Below are 20,453 nucleotides of genomic sequence, written 5' to 3' on the forward strand. Positions count from 1 at the left end.
GTTGGAGATTTGATTGAATTGTGAGCCGTGTCTCACTCCCTTGAGGTACATTCTGTAGGACATTACCTCAAAATCCAGCAGCGTTGTGGGAAGCTCTGGAGACTTGCTAGAGGATTGGTCCAGGACAACGAGGTTACTTTCAAACTGCTGAATATATCTGGTGTACATACTCAGCCTGGGTCCTTGTGCTAAGATCACAGAAGCCAACCTTGGACCAGTCTGCTCCCTGATAACAGAAAAGAATGGAGACAGTCAAATGGTGCAAACTTTACTCATCAGTCACCATCCAAACCCAGCTGCTTCCCACCCAGCCAACATACATCATTCAGAAAGGCCCCCCCCCTCACCCCTCCAGCCAATCTGCAGCCAGCCAATACTTTTTAATCACCTTCTCCCCAATCCCCAGTGAGCCAACACTCTTCAATCACCTTCTCTCCAATCTCCATGAGTCATGTTACGATGCTTTTGAGAAGCCACGCCGAATCCCTCAAAGAAGAATACCTCACTTTGTAATCTGTTAAATGTGTTTGGGAAAGTGTTAATTGTTCTTCATTAACAGAAAGACCTGACTCTCACTTTAAGTGAATAATTAACAAGCCTGTGGAATTTGGTACCACAGCAAGTAGTTGAGACCAAAACATTGTGTGTTTTCAAGAAGCAGTTAGATATGGGACGATGGGGAACAAAAGATATGGGGTGAAGGCGAGATCAGGTTATTGAGTTGGATGATCAGCCATGATCATAATGAATGCCGGAGCAGGCTCGAAGGGCAAATGGCCACTTCCCGCTTCTATTATCTCTGTTTCTATGTTTACCTTCTCCCGAATCCCCAGTGAGCCAACATTCTTCAATCACCTTCTCCCCAATCCCCAGTGAGCCAACATTCTTCACCTTCTATCATTCCTCAGTCAATCAAAACTCTTCAAGCACTTTCCATCAATCCCAAGTGACCCATGACTCTTCAGTCCACTCCAATTCCGAGTGAGGCAAGACACGGTGGCACAGTGGTTAGCACTGCTGCCTCACCGCACCAGGGACCCTGGTTCAATTCCCAGCTTGGGTCACTGTCTGTGTGGAGTTTGCACGTTCTCCCCGTGTCTACGTGGGTTTCTTCCGGGTGCTCCGGTTTCCTCCCACAGTCCAAAGATGTGCGGGTTAGGTTGATTGGCCATGGTAAATTGCCTATAGTGTCAGGGAGACTAGCAAGGTAAATATGTGGGGTTGAGGGGATTGGGCCTGGGTGGGATTGTGGTCGGTGTAGGCTTGGTGGGCCGCATGGCCTTCTGCGGTGTAAAAATTCTGAGTTCTGAGTAACTTCAACATACTTCTCACCAATCCCCAGTGAGCCAACAATCTTCAAAACCTTTCCCCAATCCCCAGTGAGCTACGACTTATCAATGACTTTCTCTTCAATCCCCCATGACGCATCATTCAATTTCTCCCCAATCCCCAGTTAGACAACATTCTTTAATCACTTTTACCCAATTCCCAGTGAGTGAACACTCGTTAACAACATACCCCCAATCTTGAGTGGACCAAACTCCTCAATCAGTGTCCCCAATCCCCGGTGAGCCAACACTCTTCAGCTTGGTGCATCAATCCTCAGTGAGACAACATTCTTCAATCACCTTCCACTAAATTCCCAGTGAAGCAACACTCAAATATCTTCCCCTCAATCCCACGAGAGCCAACACTCTTCAAACAACTTATCCCCAATTCCTCAATGTTTCCCTAACCCCAATAAGTCAACTCTACAATCACCTCAGCCCAATCCCCACTGAGCCAACACACTTCAATCACAATCACACAATCCCTAATGAGGCAAGATTCTTCAAACTCCTTCTCACTAATTCCCAGTGAGTGAACATTCTTCAATCATTCTTCATTATTCTTCAATCATCTTCTGCCCAAATCCCGTGAATGAACACTCTTCAGTCACCTTCCCTACAATTCCCCGAAGCTAACACTTTGCAATCACCTTCTCCCCAATCTCCATTAAGCCAACACTCTTCAATCATCTTCCCTCTCATCCCCATGAGTCAACTTTCTTTATTCATTTTCTCCCCAATGCAAAGTGAGCCAACATTCTTCAATCACCTTACCCCAATCCCCAGTGAGTCAACACTCTTCAATCAACATCCCCACAATCCCCAGTGAGACAACATTCTTCAATGACATCCCCCAATCCAGTGAACCAAAATTCCTCAATCTGTTTCCCCAATTCCCAATAAGTCAACTCTACAATCACCTCAGCCCAATCCCCACTGAGCCCACACTCTTCAAACACCTTCCCCAATCTGCAGTGTGCCAAAACTTTTCATTGTGGTTCCATTATTTAAGAAGCATTGTAAACCAGGGAACTACAGACCAGTGTCATTAGTAGGGAAACTATTAGAGAAACGTCTGAAGGAGAGCATCTGTCTCCACTTGGAGAGGCAAAGCTTGATCAGGGACAGTCAGCATGGCTTCGTCAGAGGAAGGTCAAGCCGAACAAATTTGATTGAATTTTTTGAGGAGGTGACCAGGTGTGTAGATGAGGGTAGTGCAGTTGATGTAGTTTATATGGATTTCAGCAAAGCCTTTGACAAGGTCCCACCAGGTTGACACTTCACTTTTAGGTATGCCTAGTGTTGCTCCTGGCATGTCCTCCTGCAACCCTGAACCAGGGTTGACCCCCGGGCTTGGTAGCAATAGTAAAGTAGGGGATATGCTGGGCCATAACGTTGCAGATTGTGGTCGAGTAAATTCTGCTGCTGCTGATGGCCCACAGCATGTCATGGATGCCCAGTCTTGAGTTGCTGAAGTCTAACCCATTTAGCACAGTGGTAGTGCCAGACATCACGATGGAGAAGGTCCTCAATCTGAAGATGGGACTACATCTCCACAAAGGCTGAGGGGGGACAGTATGTGGCAATCAGCAGGAGGTTTCTTTGCCTATGTCTGGCATAGAGTCAGAGTAATACAGAGCAGAAAAGACCCTTCAGCCCATCGAGTCTGCACCGACAATATCTACCACCAGAACTGGCTTGCCCAAAGGAGGCAGAGAGTGGGTATAGATGGGTCTTTTTCTGAATGGAGGTCGGTCGCCAGTGGTGTGCCCCAGGGATCTGTTCTGGGACCCTTGCTGTTTGTCATTTTCATAAATGACCTGGATGAGGAAGCGGAGGGATGGGTTGGTAAGTTTGCTGACGACACGAAGGTTGGTGGGGTTGTGGATAGTCTGGAGGGATGTCAGAAGTTACAGAGGGACATAGATAGGATGCAAGACTGGGCGGAGAAGTGGCAGATGGACTTCAACCCAGATAAATGTGTCGTGGTCCATTTTGGTAGGTCAAATGGGATGAAGGAGTACAATATAAAGCGAAAGACTCTTAGTACGGTAGAGGATCAGAAGGACTTGGGGTCCGGGTCCATAGGACTCTGAAATCGGCCCCGCAGGTGGAGGAGGTGGTTAAGAAGGCGTATGGTGTGCTGGCCTTTATCAATCGAGGGATTGAGTTTAGGAGTCCGGGAATAATGATGCAGCTATATAAGACCCTCGTCAGACCCCACTTGGAGTACTGTGCTCAGTTCTGGTCACCTCACTATAGGAAGGATGTGGAAAAGATTGAAAGGGTGCAGAGGAGATTTACAAGGATGTTGCCTGGATTGAGTGGCATGCCTTATGAGGATAGGCTGAGGGAGCTCGGTCTTTTCTCCTTGGAGAGACGAAGGATGAGAGGAGACCTAATAAAGGCGTATAAGATGTTGAGAGGCATAGATCGGGTGGACTCTCAGAGGCTTTTTCCCAGGGTGGAAATGTCTGCTACAAGAGGACACAGGTTTAGGGTGCTGGGGGGTAGGTACAGGAGAGATGTTCGGGGTAAGTTTTTCACACAGAGGGTGGTGGGCGAGTGGAATTGGCTGCCGTCAGTGGTGGTGGAGGCGAACTCAATAGGGTCTTTTAAGAGACTCCTGGATGAGTACATGGAGCGTAATAGGATGTAGGGTTATAGGTAGGTCTAGAAGGTAGGGATGTGTTCGGCACAACTTGTGGGCCGAAGGGCCTGTTTGCGCCCACCACCCTCTGTGTGAAAAACTTACCCCGAACATCTCCCCTGTACCTACCCCCCAGCACCCTAAACCTGTGTCCTCTTGTAGCAGACATTTCCACCCTGGGAAAAAGCCTCTGAGAGTCCACCCGATCTATGCCTCTCAACATCTTATACACCTCTATTAGGTCTCCTCTCATCCTTCGTCTCTCCAAGGAGAAAAGACCGAGCTCCCTCAGCCTATCCTCATAAGGCATGCCACTCAATCCAGGCAACATTCTTGTAAATCTCCTCTGCACCCTTTCAATCTTTTCCACATCCTTCCTATAGTGAGGCGACCAGAACTGAGCACAGTACTCCAAGTGGGGTCTGACGTAGTTTTTCTATGTTTCTAAAGGCACGCTAATCTTATTTTCCTGCACTTGTCCCATATCCTTGAATGTTATGATATTTCAAGTGCTCATCCAAATATTTTTTAAAGATTGTAAGGATCCCAGCCTTGACTGCCTTCCCAGGCAGTGCATTCCAGATTCCCACCACCCTCTGAGTGAAAAAGCTTTTTCTCAAATCCCTCTGAATCTCCTGCCACTTACCCTAAAACTATGCCCCCTCGTGATTGACCCCTCAACCAAGGGGAACAACTGCTCCCTTCTCACCCTGTCCATATCCCTCATAACCTTATACACCTCAATCATGTCCCCCTTCAGCTTTCTCTGCTCTCGAGAAAACAACCCAAGCCTATCCAGTCTCTCCTTATTGCTCAAATGCTCCATCCCAGGCAACATCCTGGTGAAGCTCCTCTGTACCCCCTCTCGTGCAACACATCTTTCCTATAGTGGTTATAGTTTGGGTTCCGCCAAACTGCACAAACTATTCCAGCTGTGGCCGAACCAACGCTTTGTACAACTCCAGCATTACCTCCTTGCTCTTACACTCTGTACTATGACTGATGAAAGTAAGTGTCCCATATGCCTTCTTAACTATCCTTTTGACGTGCTCTGCTGGCTTCAAGGATCTGTGAATAATTACCTCAAGATCCCTCTGAGCTTCCCAGTGTCCTATTCATTAATACCCCTTGTCTTGTTTCTTCTTCCAAAGTGCATTGCCTCACACTTCCCAGGGTAAAATACCATTTGCCACTGCTCTACCCACCTGACCAACCCATCTATATCTTCCTGTAACCTATGACTTTCTTCTTCACTGTTAACCATCCTACAAATCTTGGTGTCATCTGCAAACTTGCAGAACAATGGCATAGTGATTAGCATTGCTGCCACCCAGCTCCAGGGACCTGGGTTCAATTCCGGCCTCAGGAAACTGTCAGTGTGGAGTTTGCACGTTCTCCCCACGTCTGTGTGGGTTTCCTCCAGGTGCTCCAGTTTCCTCCTACAGTCCAAAGATGTGCAGGTTAGATTAACTGGCCATACTAAATTGACTCAGTGTCAGGGGGATTAGCAGGGTAAATACGTGGGGTTACGGGGATAGGGCCTGGATGGGATTGTTGTCGGTACAGCCTCGATGGGCCGAATGGCCTCCTTCTGTACAGTCAATGTTGAGGACTTTGAGGGCAAATCCCTCTTGATTGTAAACCTCTGTGCCATATCTGTGCTGGGCCTGTCCAGCCAGTAGGACAGGACATACCCGGGAATATGAGGAGAGACTAAGTTGGTTAGGATTATATTCACTGGAATTTAGAAGAGTGAGAGGGGATCTCATAGAAACTTATAATATTCTATTAGACAGGGTAGATTCAGAAAGAATTTTCCCGACAGTGGGGGAATCCAGAACTAGGGGTCATAGTCTGAGGATAAGGAGTAAGCCTTTTAGAACTGAGGTGAGGAGAAATTTCTTCACCCAGAGAGTGGTAGTTGAGGCCAAAACGTTGTGTGATTTCAAGAAGAAATTAGATAAAGCTTTCGGAGCTAAAGGGATCAAGGGATATGGGGAGGAAGGGGGGGGGCGGGGAAGGGGGGGGCGGGGGGAGGGTGGGAAGGAAGGGTGGGGGGGATCAGGATATTGAATTTGATGATCAGCCATGATCAAAATGAATGGTGAAGCAGGCTCAAAGTGCTGAATTCATTTCTATGAATAGTCCAAAGATGTGTGGGTTAAGTTGATTGGCAATGCTAATCCCCTGACCCTAGTGTCAGGGGATTAGCAGGGTAAATATAAGGGGTTACAGGAATAGAGCCTGGGTGGGCTTGTGGTCAGTGCAGATCGATGGGCCAAATGGCCTTCTTCTGCACTGTAGGGATTCTATGATTCTATGATGGTGGTGGCTGGGACAAGTCAGGCTGTTGCTTGACTAGCCTGTGAGGCAGCTATCCCAATCATGGCATAAGACTTCAGGGTGAGGACATTGTGTGGTCGACACAGACTGGATTTGCCATTGCTGTTTCCTGAGCAGTGTACCCTGTGAATGGTATACATGGCTGCATCTGAGCATTGGTGGTGGATGGAAAGAATGTTTGTGGAAGAGATGCTGCTTTGTCCTGGATAGTGCTGAGTTTCTTCAGTGTCATTCCAGCTGCACTCAGCCAGGAAAGTGGAGTGTATTCCACCACCTGTCCTGGGAGTGTTGATTGAGGACAGTGTAGAGGGAGCTTTACTCTATCTAAACCTGTGCTGTGACAGTGGAGTGGTGTACAATGGGGGAGGGGCCGGGTGACGGGGGGAGGGGCCGTGAGACCGGGGGGAGGGGCCGTGAGACCGGGGGGGAGGGGCCGTGAGACCGGGGGGGAGGGGCCGTGAGACCGGGGGGGGGAGGGGCCGTGAGACCGGGGGGGGGGAGGGGCCGTGAGACCGGGGGGGAGGGGCCGTGAGACCGGGGGGGAGGGGCCGTGAGACCGGGGGGGAGGGGCCGTGAGACCGGGGGGGAGGGGCCGTGAGACCGGGGGGGAGGGGCCGTGAGACCGGGGGGAGGGGCCGTGAGACCGGGGGGGAGGGGCCGTGAGACCGGGGGGGAGGGGCCGTGAGACCGGGGGGGAGGGGCCGTGAGACCGGGGGGGAGGGGCCGTGAGACCGGGGGGGAGGGGCCGTGAGACCGGGGGGGAGGGGCCGTGAGACCGGGGGGGAGGGGCCGTGAGACCGGGGGGGAGGGGCCGTGAGACCGGGGGGGAGGGGCCGTGAGACCGGGGGGGAGGGGCCGTAAGACCGGGGGGGAGGGGCCGTGAGACCGGGGGGGAGGGGCCGTGAGACCAGGGGGGAGGGGCCGTGAGACCAGGGGGGAGGGGCCGTGAGACCAGGGGGGAGGGGCCGTGAGACCAGGGGGGAGGGGCCGTGAGACCAGGGGGGAGGGGCCGTGAGACCGGGGGGAGGGGCCGTGAGACCGGGGGGAGGGGCCGTGAGACCGGGGGGAGGGGCCGTGAGACCGGGGGGAGGGGCCGTGAGACCGGGGGGAGGGGCCGTGAGACCGGGGGGAGGGGCCGTGAGACCGGGGGGAGGGGCCGTGAGACCGGGGGGAGGGGCCGTGAGACCGGGGGGAGGGGCCGTGAGACCGGGGGGAGGGGCCGTGAGACCGGGGGGGAGGGGCCGTGAGACCGGGGGGGAGGGGCCGTGAGACCGGGGGGAGGGGCCGTGAGACCGGGGGGAGGGGCCGTGAGACTGGGGGGAGGGGCCGTGAGACCGGGGGGAGGGGCCGTGAGACCGGGGGGGAGGGGCCGTGAGACCGGGGGGGAGGGGCCGTGAGACCGGGGGGGGAGGGGCCGTGAGACCGGGGGGGGGAGGGGCCGTGAGACCGGGGGGGAGGGGCCGTGAGACCGGGGGGGAGGGGCCGTGAGACCGGGGGGAGGGGCCGTGAGACCGAGGGGAGGGGCCGTGAGACCGGGGGGAGGGGCCGTGAGACCGGGGGGGAGGGGCCGTGAGACCGGGGGGGAGGGGCCGTGAGACCGGGGGGGAGGGGCCGTGAGACCGGGGGGGAGGGGCCGTGAGACCGGGGGGGAGGGGCCGTGAGACCGGGGGGGGAGGGGCCGTGAGACCAGGGGAGGGGCCGTGTGACCAGGGGAGGGGCTGTGAAACGCGGGGTTATCTCCCAGAGTGAGTGTAACTGTAATGCGAGGGTTTATGTGCTTCGATTAGGACTAAGTTTTGTTCTGGGCACTATAATTAATCTTGCTGTGTAAAACCCAAATGTCTGGCAAACAGCTTTCCATAAAATGCAAGATCTTTTCCTAATACATTTCCAAGGTTTTTGCCTTGCTGGCTGATTTGAAGTAGGTATTGAGAATGTCCACAGGGTTGTTGTGGTACCATTGGGCAATGCTTTGCTCCAGGTCCCTCAGTATTTGCTGGTGAAGCTCATACAGTTGGCTGATATCACACAGGATATGAGTGACTCCTTCCTGCTCCGACACCGGGCATGTTTCACCCCCAATAGCATACACAGCTGCTTCTCTGAAATCCTGTTGGAAGAACAATCACCCAAATCTTAGTGTATAAACTCTGAAACAAAGCTATCTTCAAACTAATACAGACATATTCAGAGTGAGATAGTGAGACACTAAAGTAAAGCAATGATGAGAAACAACTCATCTAATATTTAAAGAGAGAGGGATTAGTAATATAATCTTGAGAATGGTTTCTTGTCCAAACTCCTTCATGAAACAATTCATTCCCATTCACTTTTGGCTGAATTTTATTGACTTTAGAACACTATGGGAGCATATGATAATCACTGACGTCTTCCACAGCTACCTATGTCCAACCCCTTACCAACCCTGACTCCTCACATTCCCCCTGACCATGCCTGACTCCTTCACCACCAAGTTGTTCCTCTCCTAACCCCGCTCCCTGCAAACAAAACAGCGAGGACTTGGGAGGGGATGTGTGAGCAGGAGATGGCAAGGGGCTTGTGGTGAGGAGTCAGGAGTTGGGGAGAGAGTCAGGAGCTGGGGGGAGATCAGGAGTGATACACTCTGATCAAGGTGTGTTCCAACACTGAGCTTTTATAATGCACATAGCAGTGTAAACAAAGCAGTTAAAAACAAGCTGCTACTCACTGTGTGTAGAAACCTCAGGACACTCACATACCTGTGGGAAGTAGACAGAAGATAACAGACTGATTTGTTACAAGTTTGTGTCATTGTGTCAAAGGAACATCTCAAAAGAATATTTTAGACAAAACTTTGCACTTACGCTCTCTCTGAACTTGTCATTACTTTTGCAATGTGATAGGCTTCAAGCCCTATGTCACCCTACAACAGGAATATATATTTAGTTACTTCACTCTCCAGGACTGTAAACTGATCACATGTCCATAACAATATGGAAACAGGTCGAGGCCATTCCTTCTACAAACGCTCCCATTATTCACTGTGGTTACTCATTGTCTTATTCACTGGTCGGTGCAGACTTGATGGGCCAAATGACCTCCTTATGCACTGTGGGGTTTCTATGATTGAACTCTACACGACCACCTTTGTCCTCTATCACTTCAAACATTTTGCTCCATCTGCCCTTTCTCCCCCTTTTTCAACAAGATATAACCTATCACATTTCTACCACTCTCTGAGGTAGTGATATCAGATTTAAAATTAACAATTGACCTACCATCAATTGCCATTTTTGGAAGAGTTATAAAGTTCCGTCAGCCTTCACAGTTTCCTGACTGTGCTCCCGTGTACTCAACACCACTCCCTCCAACCCCAGGCAGTGGTCAGAATTTCCCCATACCCTCTCAGGCAGTGGTAAGAATTTCCCCTTATCCTCCCTCCCCGGGCAGTCATCAGAATTTCCCCATATTCCCTGGACCGGAAGATCCTTCCTCAGATGTGACACCCAGAACTTCTCACAGAAACTCCAGCAGTGATGGAACCAGGGCTTTATATGTCTGAAGGACAATGACTTATATTCTAGCCTCCAGTTAATAGGCCTGCTTTCCATTTGCCTTTTTGATTATTTCTTGTACTTGTTCCAGACATTTGAAAAATCTGTGTACCTGGACCCCAAGTCTCTTTGCTCCTCCAGTGTTTTTGGTTTGTCACCATTTTGAAAGTTCTATTTTGTTCAGATCCAGAATGAGCTCTGAAATCCATTTGCCACTTTGCCCATTCACTTAAACAATTAATATTTCTTTGTAAATTTATACTTCCATCTTCACAGCTTACAATGTCACCTATCGATCTGTTATTGGCAAACAATTATCTTCATTGTTCGTAAGTACAGTGAACAATTGAAACTCAAATACAGGTTCTTGCCTGGACACCGTGAGTCACATCCAGCCTATTAGAAGACGTGCCTGTTATCCCCCCTAACCTTTTCCACTCAGCTAACTTCTCAACCAGCTCAAGAATCTGCCTTCATTTTGATGGGATTAAACTTTAGCTAACAGTCTCTTTTATGGGGAAGTTTACCGAGTGCCTTCCGGAAATACATAATAAATAACATCTATAAACATTCTGCTCGCTATCCATAATGTTCTTCACCTCTTCAACAATTCAGTCAGGTCTATCAGGCATGACAACTCTCTCTGAAGAACTGGAAATTTCAGTCACTCTTCCTCTCAATACATACACTAGAAATTTCCCAACAACATATCTTAGACTGTTTGATCTATAATTGCCTGGTTTCCAGCACAATGCTGTACTATTTTCCATTCAAAAGGAATGCTTCCCAAATTTACATATCTTTAGGAGATTACAGTTAAGGTATCTGCAATGTTCTCGCCTGCTTCGTTTAAAACCCTTGAATTGAAGCCATTTTCTCCTGGGGATTGCTCACTCTTTGGTATCATTATTTTATTCACACTGTTATTTTGCTTTCATTAATTTTGGTAAATCACAAATCCTACATCATTATTCGATTCCTTGGAATATCCTTCTCTTCAGTTGTGAATACTGACAACCTAGACCAATCAGAGATGATAGCCCGTCTGGACAAATCCCAACAAATCAAATGAGATGTACCTGTTGAGCCAGGCCTTTGTCGATGTCCTCCGACTCGGAACTGTTTCCAACATCTTCATCAGATACAACCTCTTCTCCACTGGGTGAACATACCGTCAGACTCTCACTGTCAACACTATAACAACAAGCACTCCTTTTAATATTTACAGATTTTGATCCATATCCACTTTCTCTCACAGCATGCTGCTTGTTAAACACAGGGGTCGCTGTGAGCACACAAAATAAATCATCAGCATCTTCACCCTGAGTCTAGAAGAGGGACAGGGTGACTATATAAAACAGGGTAGGGAACAGTGAGTAGCAAAGAGTGCTGGACATAGAGTCAGAGGTTTACAGCATGGAAACAGGCCCTTCGGCCCAACTTGTCCATGCCGCCCTTTTTTTTTAAAACCCCCAAGCTAATCTCAATTGCCCGCATTTGGGGTTCACTTACAATATAGAGAGATAGAGGCTGAATGGAAAATGACAAGGTGGATGTTGGTTATATAATGGAGAGAGATTTGGAGAATGGTTATAATCCATGACATTACTACAATTTAAATTACAATTTACAATTTAAACAATGGTGCACTCTTTAAAGTGCAGTGGAAGGTACAATTAAATCTATCACAAGGGAACAATATTCTGTCTAAATGAGAGATTAATCACAGAACAAATATGGGTTAAATATCAAATCGAAGCTAGAAATCATTATCCAAATCTAATCGAGGGATCACATCAAAGCAGACTCATCATTTAAAAACTGTGGTTACAAGAGCAGGGAATCCTGCAGTGAGTAACTCACCTCCTGACTCCCCAAAGCCTGTACATCAACCACAAGGCACATTTCAGGAGTGTGATGGAATACTCTCCTCTTCCCTGGATGAATGCAGCTTCAACAACACTCAAGAAGCTCAACACCAGTAGAGGGGTGCTTTTCTGAATGGAAGGCTGTGACTAGCGGTGTTAGCCATGATGTGGAGATGCCGGCGTTGGACTGGGGTGAACACAGTAAGAAGTCTCACAACACCAGGTTAAAGTCCAACAGGTTTATTTGGTAGCAAATACCATAAGCTTTTGGAGCGCTGCTCCTTCGTCAGATGGAGTGGAAATGTGCTAGCGGTGTTCCACAGGGTCGGTTCTTGGACATTTGTTGTTTGTAGTATATGTAAATGATTTGGAGGAAAATGTAGCTGGTCTGATTAGTAAGATTGCAGACAACATAAAAACTGGTGGAGTTGCGGACAGTGAATAGGATTGTCAGAGGATGCAGCAAGATATAGACCGGTTGGAGACTTGAGTGGAGAAATGACAGATGAATTTCGTCCAGACAAATTGGAAGGTCCAATGCATGTAGGAATTGTACAGTAAATGGTAGAATCATAGGCCCCTACAGGGCCCATTGAGTCTGCACTGATCACAATGCCACCCAGGCCATATCCCCATAACGCCATGCATTTACCCTGGCTTGTCCCCCTGACACTAAGGGGCAATTTAGCAAGGCCAATCCACCTAACCCGCACATCTTTGGACTGTGGGAGGAAACCCACGCAGGCACGGCGAGAATGTGTAAACTCCACACAGACAGTGACCCAAGCTGGGAATTGAACCAGGGTCCCTGGTGCTGTGAGGCAGCAGTGCTAACCACTGTGCCACCTTGCCGCCCTAGGACCCTTAGGGGTACTGACAGGCAGAGAGATCTGGGTGTACATGTCCACCGATCACTGAAAGTGGCAATGCAGGTGGATAAGTTGTCAAGAAGGCATATTTTTGGTATGCTTGCCTTCATCAGTCAGGGGATTGAGTATAAAAATTGGCAGGTAATGTTTCAACTGTACAGAGGCTTATTTAGGTCTCATTTGGAATATTGTGTACAATTCTGGTCACCGCACTACCAGAAGGATGTGGGTGCTTTGGAGAAGGTACAGAAGAGGTTTACCAGGATGTTGCCTGGTCGGAGGGCATTAGCTATGAGGAGAGGTTGGATAAACTCGGTTTGTTCTCACTGGAACGACTGAGGTTGAGGAGCAACTGATAGAGGTTTACAGGATTATGAGTGGCATGGACAGAGTGGATAGTCAGATGCTCTTTCCTAGGGTAGAAAAGTCAAGTATTAGGGGACATAGGTTTAAGGTGCGTGGGGAAAAGTTTAGAGGAGATTTGCGAGGCAAGTTTTTTTACACAGAGGGTGACGAATGTCTGGAACGCGCTGCCTGGGGAGGTGGTGGGAGCAGGTACAATAGTGGCATTGAAGGGGCATCTAGATGAATACATGAATAGGATGGGAATGGAAGGATATGGACTCCGTAAGTGCATACGGTTTTAGTTTAGGCAGGCATCATGATTGGCACAGGCTTGGAGGGCCGAGGGGCTGTTCTTTGTATTTTGTACTTTCTTTACCATCCAGGACAAAGCTGCTCACTTCATTGCTACCACTTCCACAAACATTCACTCCCTCCACCACCGACGCTCAATAGCAGCCGTGTATACCATCTACAGGATGCACTGCAGCAACTCACCAAGGCTCCATAGACAGCAACTTCTAAATCCACGACCACTACCATCTTGAAGGACAATAGCAGCACATACACAGGAACACCACCAGCTGGTTGTTCCCCTCCAAGTCACTCACCATTCCTTCACTGATACTAGGTCAAAATCCTGGAACTCCCTCCCTAACAGCACAATAACAGTGGGACTGCAGTGATCCAAGAAGGCAGCTCACCACCACCTTCTCAAAGGCATTTAGGGATGGGAAATAAATGCTGGCCTAAACCAGCGGTTCCCACATCCCATAAATGAATATGACCAGGTTCTCCAGTCTCACCCATGACAATACCTGCTGGCGGAAGGAATGGAAAATCCTGGGCAATGTTTGACACACATCAGTATCCAAATATAAACTAGTGTTCATTCCAGAATTCAGCATAACTTTCAATAAGAAAGGATAAGAATATTCCGTGAACATTCAGTTTTAAATAATTGATGAAAATGATTCACTCAAAACTGACAGTGTGGAGAATTTGAGAATATGAAAACACAAAGATGATATGAAATGACAGGAAAGTTCTCTGGAATGTTATTAACCTGTGGATGAATACATGGATCCTGCAGATTGAGTCCATGTTAAAAAGGATTGCCTCTACTGAAGCAAAAAATCTTTCTCAGGACACTGAAGAGATTTCAGTTTGACATTTTTCCTTCAATCTATGAAAATATGGTGATCGGATTAATTCTGAAAGTAAAGTGTTTTATTGTGTTGGAGGACGGAGCTTAATGCCAGGGCTTGTAGGGTGTAGATGGGGGCACAGCTACTGGAACAGTTATTGTTCATCACAACTTGCAGTCTTATTTGACATGAAGAAGCCTGCCACAAACCACTAGCTTTTCAAAAGATGGCAAATCTCTAAAACATGACTGTTATACTTCCTCATTAGGGTGGCATGGTGGCACAGTGGTTAGCACTGCTGCCTGACAGCGCCAGGAACACGAGTTCAATTCCAGCCTTGGGTCACTGTCTGTGTGGAGTTTGCACATTCTCCCCGTGTCTGCGTGGGTTTCCTCCGGGTGCTCTAGTTTCCTCCCACAATTAATGAATCAGATATTAATGAATGAATAAATCCCTCATGAACATGCCAGCTGATCTTGATTTAAGGGCCTCAGTTACTAATGAAAGGTTCTGATATATCTTCCCAATTTGCTGATCGTACATCACAACTTAACCGGTTTAAGGGTAAGACTCACCAATGAGTGAGTCAGACACTGATGAACGAGTCGGACTCCAGTGTATAGGAGTCCGACACTAACGAATGAATCAGTTACTGATGAATGATTCCAATCCAAATTAAATGATTCAGACACTAACTAACAGGGGGGTAAGAATGAACAATTAAATCTTAATGAACGAGTCAATATTAAATGAGTGTGACCACAGAGACAATTGAATGGGTCAGAATGAATGAATGGTTAGACACTAATAAACCAGTTAGCCAATGTATCAATCAGATACTAATGAATGAATCAATTTCTAATCAGTGTCTTCCCAGATAATGGTGGGCAGCATGTTGGCACAGTGGTTAGCACTGCTGCCTCACATCACCAGGGCCCTGGGTTCGATTCCAGGCTTGGGTCTCTGTCTGTGCTGAGTTTGCACATTCTCCCCGTGGGTTTCCTCCGGGTGCTCCGGTTTCCTCCCAAAGTCCAAAGATGTGCGGGTTCGGTAGATTTGCCGTGTTAAATTATCTCTTGGTGTCAGGAAGATTAGTGGGGTAAATACATGGGGTTACAGGATAGGGCTCGGGTGGGATTGTCGGTGCAGGATAAATGGCCGAATGGCCTCCTACTGCACTGGAGGGATTCTATGATTCTATAAGATTGGATGTATCCGACTTAGTTGTATTCATGTGTCACAACTAATAAATACATCAGTTACTCAGGAAAAGGGTTAGATATGAATAAACAACTTCTCAGATACTAATGAGTGATTAGACAGGTTCTAGGGAAGGAGACATGTACTAACGAACATCTCATTCATAGTTCAGATGCTAGTGCAAGAATCATGTACGCTTTAACTAATTGTCAAATATTAATTAGCAGGTGATAGGTACTACGGAACAATTCTGACACTGATGAATGAGTCAGAGACTAACAAAAGAGTCAGCCATGAATAAACTTGTCAAATATTATTCAAATAGAAGACAGCTAATAAGGAACGTGTAATGAACACAGTAAACACTAATCAACATATGAGCTAATTGTATGAGATATTACTGATCGACATTATTCAGATAGACATTAACAAATTGTTAGATACAGATTGTCGATGCAACAGTTACCAGGTATGGGTCAGACATTATTGAACCGCTTATCACATGTTTATGAACATAAGAACTAGGAGCAAAAGTAGGCTATCTGGTCCCTCGAGCCTGAATGGTCCATATCATCCACACTCAGATTTGTATTCTTTTCTCCTGGTTTAATTAATTTGCATCTTTTAGTTTATCTTGACCTGCACAATTTCTGATTGTTACACCACACTCTTCCCTGCCCTTTCCACCTGATTAGCCCCTACCTCTTGTTTGAAGTCCAATTTCTCCCTCTTGCTGGAGCTCGTCCCAATAGACCGATCCTTCATGTCCCGTGTCCCATCAAACAAATCCTTTTTCCTCATATCACTCCTTCAGCCCTGCATTCAATCTGCTTCTCCCTTAGCTAATCTGCATGGGACTCAGCTATGAACCCAGAGATTATGGTGTTTAATTTAGTTCCTTGCTGATGGGTACATCGCCTCACTTTTCCCAAGTTAATGGTCTCATGAACAAATATGGCATCAGATACAAAACGGGTCTTCAGAGGCTAATCTAAAATTGTCTGTTACAATGGAGTGAATTGCTGAATGAGTCCGACACTCACAAACATGACATCAAATATCAAATTGCATTCAGATCCAATGGATTGCCTGATGAGTAATAAACATTTCATCTGCCTACATTCAGCTTCCTCTATCTCTCAATGAATGGGTTAATAATCACACAAGTTTAAAAATCACATAAGCTGCTATGAAAATAAAAGGTCTTCTTATAAGAGCCTTCACAAATAGGCACCAAGATCATTAGTCTGGGCAAAGCTCATTAAATCAGACATCTGTAACTAGAAAAAGGGAGTGATCTATAGACATAGGAACGAGCTGGACCATGATGACTTGTAAAAACAATAATGTGTTAAATCTTCACGCTGATTAGATATTAGCATGAAGCAAGTGTAAAGTGATTGTGATTGGTATATAATAATTACTTGTAATCGAATTTGGAACTATAATTGTTTATGTAATTCTGCCTATGACACTCTGGCTAGTTGTGACTTCCAGGATCTGAGCTATAGAACTACTTAGGTAATAAGGAGATTCTGTGGAGTGTTCAGTGAGGAGGAATCAGATGGTCAGTGAGGGGGAGTCGGGTGGTCAATGGAGGTTAATCAGTGTGGAAGAGAGTCATTGGGAGTTGGTCAGTTGGGGTTAGTCAGTGAGGTGGGAGTCGGGTGCTCAGTGAGCGGGTGGTCAGTGAAGTCAGTCAGGTGGGTGGGGGGGGGTAGTTACGTGGGGGGCGTAGTCAGGAGGGTGAGGGGGGCTGGATGTGCTGTTGGGGACAGGTAGTTGAGGGGAGACAAGATATTTGGGGAGTTAAGAGAGTGGTAAGCAGATGGCGAGGGTAGTCAGAAGATTCTGTGGGGAGGGTCAGGAGGGCAGTTGGTGGGTGCCAGTGGAGGGTCAGGGGTCCCATGGGGCGTTGGGGTGGAATCAGCACTATAGTTACCCAGGGGTTAGAAGTGATTTTAACTCTTCCATGTTTTTCCGGGTAACTGTTCCTGTAAAACAGTCCGAAGACGGACTTTAATTAGAGTGTCAATGGTTCACAGTGTAGGGGAGTTTGAGCTTCCTGTGTAACCCTTGCTGGGAGACCTCTGGAGCTGTGCTCCATGCCTCTAACCACTCCTGCTCATTTTACCCCTTTATTCAGAACAGGATCACACACAATGTTGTCCATTCATCATCAACCCAAGCAAGATCACAAACAGTTGCCATTTAAAACCGAGTGTGCAAAGGTTTTTCTGGTATTTTTGTGTTGACTACACTCAATCAGATTAGTGATCCTCTGATCCAGGCTAGCTTTATCAGGGTAACAATATTCTCAATCAATCAGAGTGAATGTCTCACCTCTCGAGTTCCTGCTCAGTGCTCTGCCTGCTCTCAAGTGGAGCAAAGTTGCTCATGTCCACGTAACCATCATTCTCCGAGGCTGAAGTGAAAGCTCTGCGGGGGTCATCAAAGAATTCAGCGACAGTCCCCGAATGGCCATTCCATCTGGCTGGAATCTGGATATTTTCATAGTCTGAGCTGACAGCTGGAATGTTCTCATAATCAGATGTGTCGGTGTTGGGAAAGGAAATGGATCTGGGTTTGGTTAAAGGAAGTGATGTGTAAGAATGTCGTGACCTATCCTCAAAGGACTCGACCCTGGACACACTCCTGCTGAACGCTTTCGATTTTCCTTTCCTCTTACCATCCTTGTTTATTAAGAAAGTGGATGAAGAATCCAATATGCACATCTTTCCAGATCGTGCCTTTATCTGTGGGGAGTTACCCAAACTTCGCCCATCAAAATCCAAACCCCTTGTTGTATCTGAGGGAGTTTTGCACACATTTACCTCAACTGTAATCTTATTTTCAATTTTCTTCTTAAGTGACAATTTAATTGGTAAAAAACGCTTAAAGGATGACTTCTTCTTTGCACTTTGCTTTAAATATTTATCAGGAGATTCACTTTCTACCAAGAGTGATGGGGAACTCTTGGTGATGGGTTTTTTGGTGATGCTGGCGAGTTGGAATGGAGGGGGTATTTCCATCACTGCTGAGGGAGTCGAATTATCAGACATTGCGAGTGGATTCTGTTTTAACACAACAGAAGGGAGAGGGAGATTATCTTCCTTTCTCGTCAATCTGCTGTCATCTAAAAGGGGGGCCTCTGTTTCTCTGTAATCAGAAATGGGCAGTTCACAGCTCTCCACAGAGTATGACCGTGGATAGAAAGTGTGGCGCCTGTGATTTGCTGGAATCACCCTGGTCTTTTCACACGCTTCACCATCCATTTTCACTGGCTTGTGGTCTCCTGTCGTTCTTCCACACAGCTTTGGCAGTGGAGATTCTGGGACACACTCTTCCGGGACAGTCGCAGGCACTTTCGAACTAAGAGACCTTGTTCTCATTCTCATATTATTCCAGTCGACAGTACCAGCTTTATCAGCTTCAACTTTACCGAACAATGCACTCACTCGTCTCAAATCAGCACTGGCTAAGGACACACTTGGTAACCTCTCGGTTTTCTCTGTGTGCCCAGTATTTTGCTCCAATAACAGTCTGCACACTGCTCCACCCGAGACCGGCAGAGTACAGTTTGAGATGGTGCGTCTGACCTGCTCTGTAATATTATCATTACAGATATCCAAATGATCTCCCCTTGCAGAAAACTCTTCTTCTTCTACAGTCACAGAGACAAGTGATAGCCCCGTCGCTCCATCATCTTGGCCAAACTCCTCCTTTTCTTCACAATGATTACCTTTCAAAATCAACACCTTGGATGATCCTGTTAACTTCGTTCCAACAAGGCAATCCACCATGTCTGCCTCTTCCCCACATATCATATCCTCATCTGCCATGGTCCCATCTGTCCTGGCCTCACCTTGCTCTTTAGCAGTTCCTTCTGCCTCAACGCAGCCCCTGTCCGACCCGGCCCCATCCTCGTCTGCCTCACCCTTGGCCCTGTCTGACTTGTCCATGTTGCCCTCATCCCCTGGCTCGTCTGCCATCTCCCTCGGGCCGTCGACCTCATCCCAGTGTCTGTCTGGCTCCTGCCAGGTGCCATCTGCCCTCTCCATGGCACTTACTGACTTCCCCCCGGCACCATCTGCAGTCTCCATGAGTCCACCTGGCTCCCCCCCGGCACCGTCTCCCATCTCAATGAGTCCGTCTGTCTCCTCCTCCCTGGCACCGTCTGTCTCCTCCCCGGTACCATCTTCTGCCTCCCCGACAACGTCAGCCACCTCCCCGGCAACAGCTCCTGTCTCCATGAGTCCATCTGGCTCCTCCCCGGCACCCTCTGCCGCACCTCCAACACTGCCTGCCTCCTCCTCGGCACCATCTGCCTCCCCCCCAGCACCGTTGCCCGTCTCGATGAGTCCGTCTATCTCCTCCTCCCCGGCAATGTCTGCTGCCTCCCTGGCACCATCTCCCGTCTCCATGAGTCCACCTGGCTCCTCCCCAGCACCCTCTGCCTCCTCCTCAGCATCATCTGCTGCCCCCCCGACATCCTCTGCCTCCTCCCTGGCATCCCCTGCTGCCCCCCCGACATCCTCTGCCTCCTCCCTGGCATCCCCTGCTGCCCCCCCGACATCCTCTGCCTCTTCCCCGGCACCGTCTGCTGCCCCCCCGGCATCCTCTGCCTCCTCCCTGGCATCCCCTGCCGCTCCCCCAGCGCCGTCTGCCTCCTCCCCGGCATCCCCTGCCGCTCCCCCGGCACCGTCTGCCTCCTCCCCGGCATCCCCTGCCGCTCCCCCGGCACCGTCTGCCTCCTCCCCGGCGCCCTCTGCCTCTTCCCCGGCGCCCTCTGCCTCCTCCCCGGCATCCCCTGCCGCTCCCCCGGCACCGTCTGCCTTCTCCATGAGTCTGTCCGCCTCCTCCCTGGCACCGTCCATCTCCCCCCTGACAACGTCTACAGCCTCCATGAGTCTGTCTGCCTCCTCCCCGACATCGTCTGCGCCGTCTACCTCCTCCCCGGCACCGTCTCCTATCTCTATGAGTCTGTCTGCCTCCTCCTCCCCGGCACCGTCTACTACCTCTAGGAGTCTGTCTGCCTCCTCCTCCCCGGCACCATCTGCCTCCTCCCCGACACTGTCTACTACTTCCATGAGTCTGTCTGCCTCCTCCTCCCCAGCACCATCCACCTCCTCCCCGGCACCATCCACCTCCTCCCCGGCACCGCCCGGCCCC

At 48.7% G+C, this 20,453-nt stretch overlaps 1 protein-coding gene across 1 annotated transcript in view; it reads right to left on the reverse strand.

The window, feature by feature from the left end:
- LOC144491844 (FYVE, RhoGEF and PH domain-containing protein 5-like) overlaps positions 1–19,705 on the reverse strand; it is a 137,830-nt gene extending 118,125 nt beyond the window's left edge. Inside the window, exons 1-6 of the mRNA XM_078210137.1 lie at positions 17,625–19,705; positions 10,934–11,048; positions 9,165–9,223; positions 9,029–9,059; positions 8,280–8,431; positions 67–226 (exon numbers count right to left, since the gene is read on the reverse strand). Coding sequence (XP_078066263.1) covers positions 67–226; positions 8,280–8,431; positions 9,029–9,059; positions 9,165–9,223; positions 10,934–11,048; positions 17,625–19,705 — 2,598 coding nt within the window. The remainder of the gene's footprint in view (positions 1–66; positions 227–8,279; positions 8,432–9,028; positions 9,060–9,164; positions 9,224–10,933; positions 11,049–17,624) is intronic.
- Positions 19,706–20,453: the final 748 nt, after the last annotated feature.

This window comes from Mustelus asterias, chromosome 3 (assembly GCF_964213995.1).
Source record: "Mustelus asterias chromosome 3, sMusAst1.hap1.1, whole genome shotgun sequence".
Classification (NCBI taxonomy): domain Eukaryota; kingdom Metazoa; phylum Chordata; class Chondrichthyes; order Carcharhiniformes; family Triakidae; genus Mustelus; species Mustelus asterias.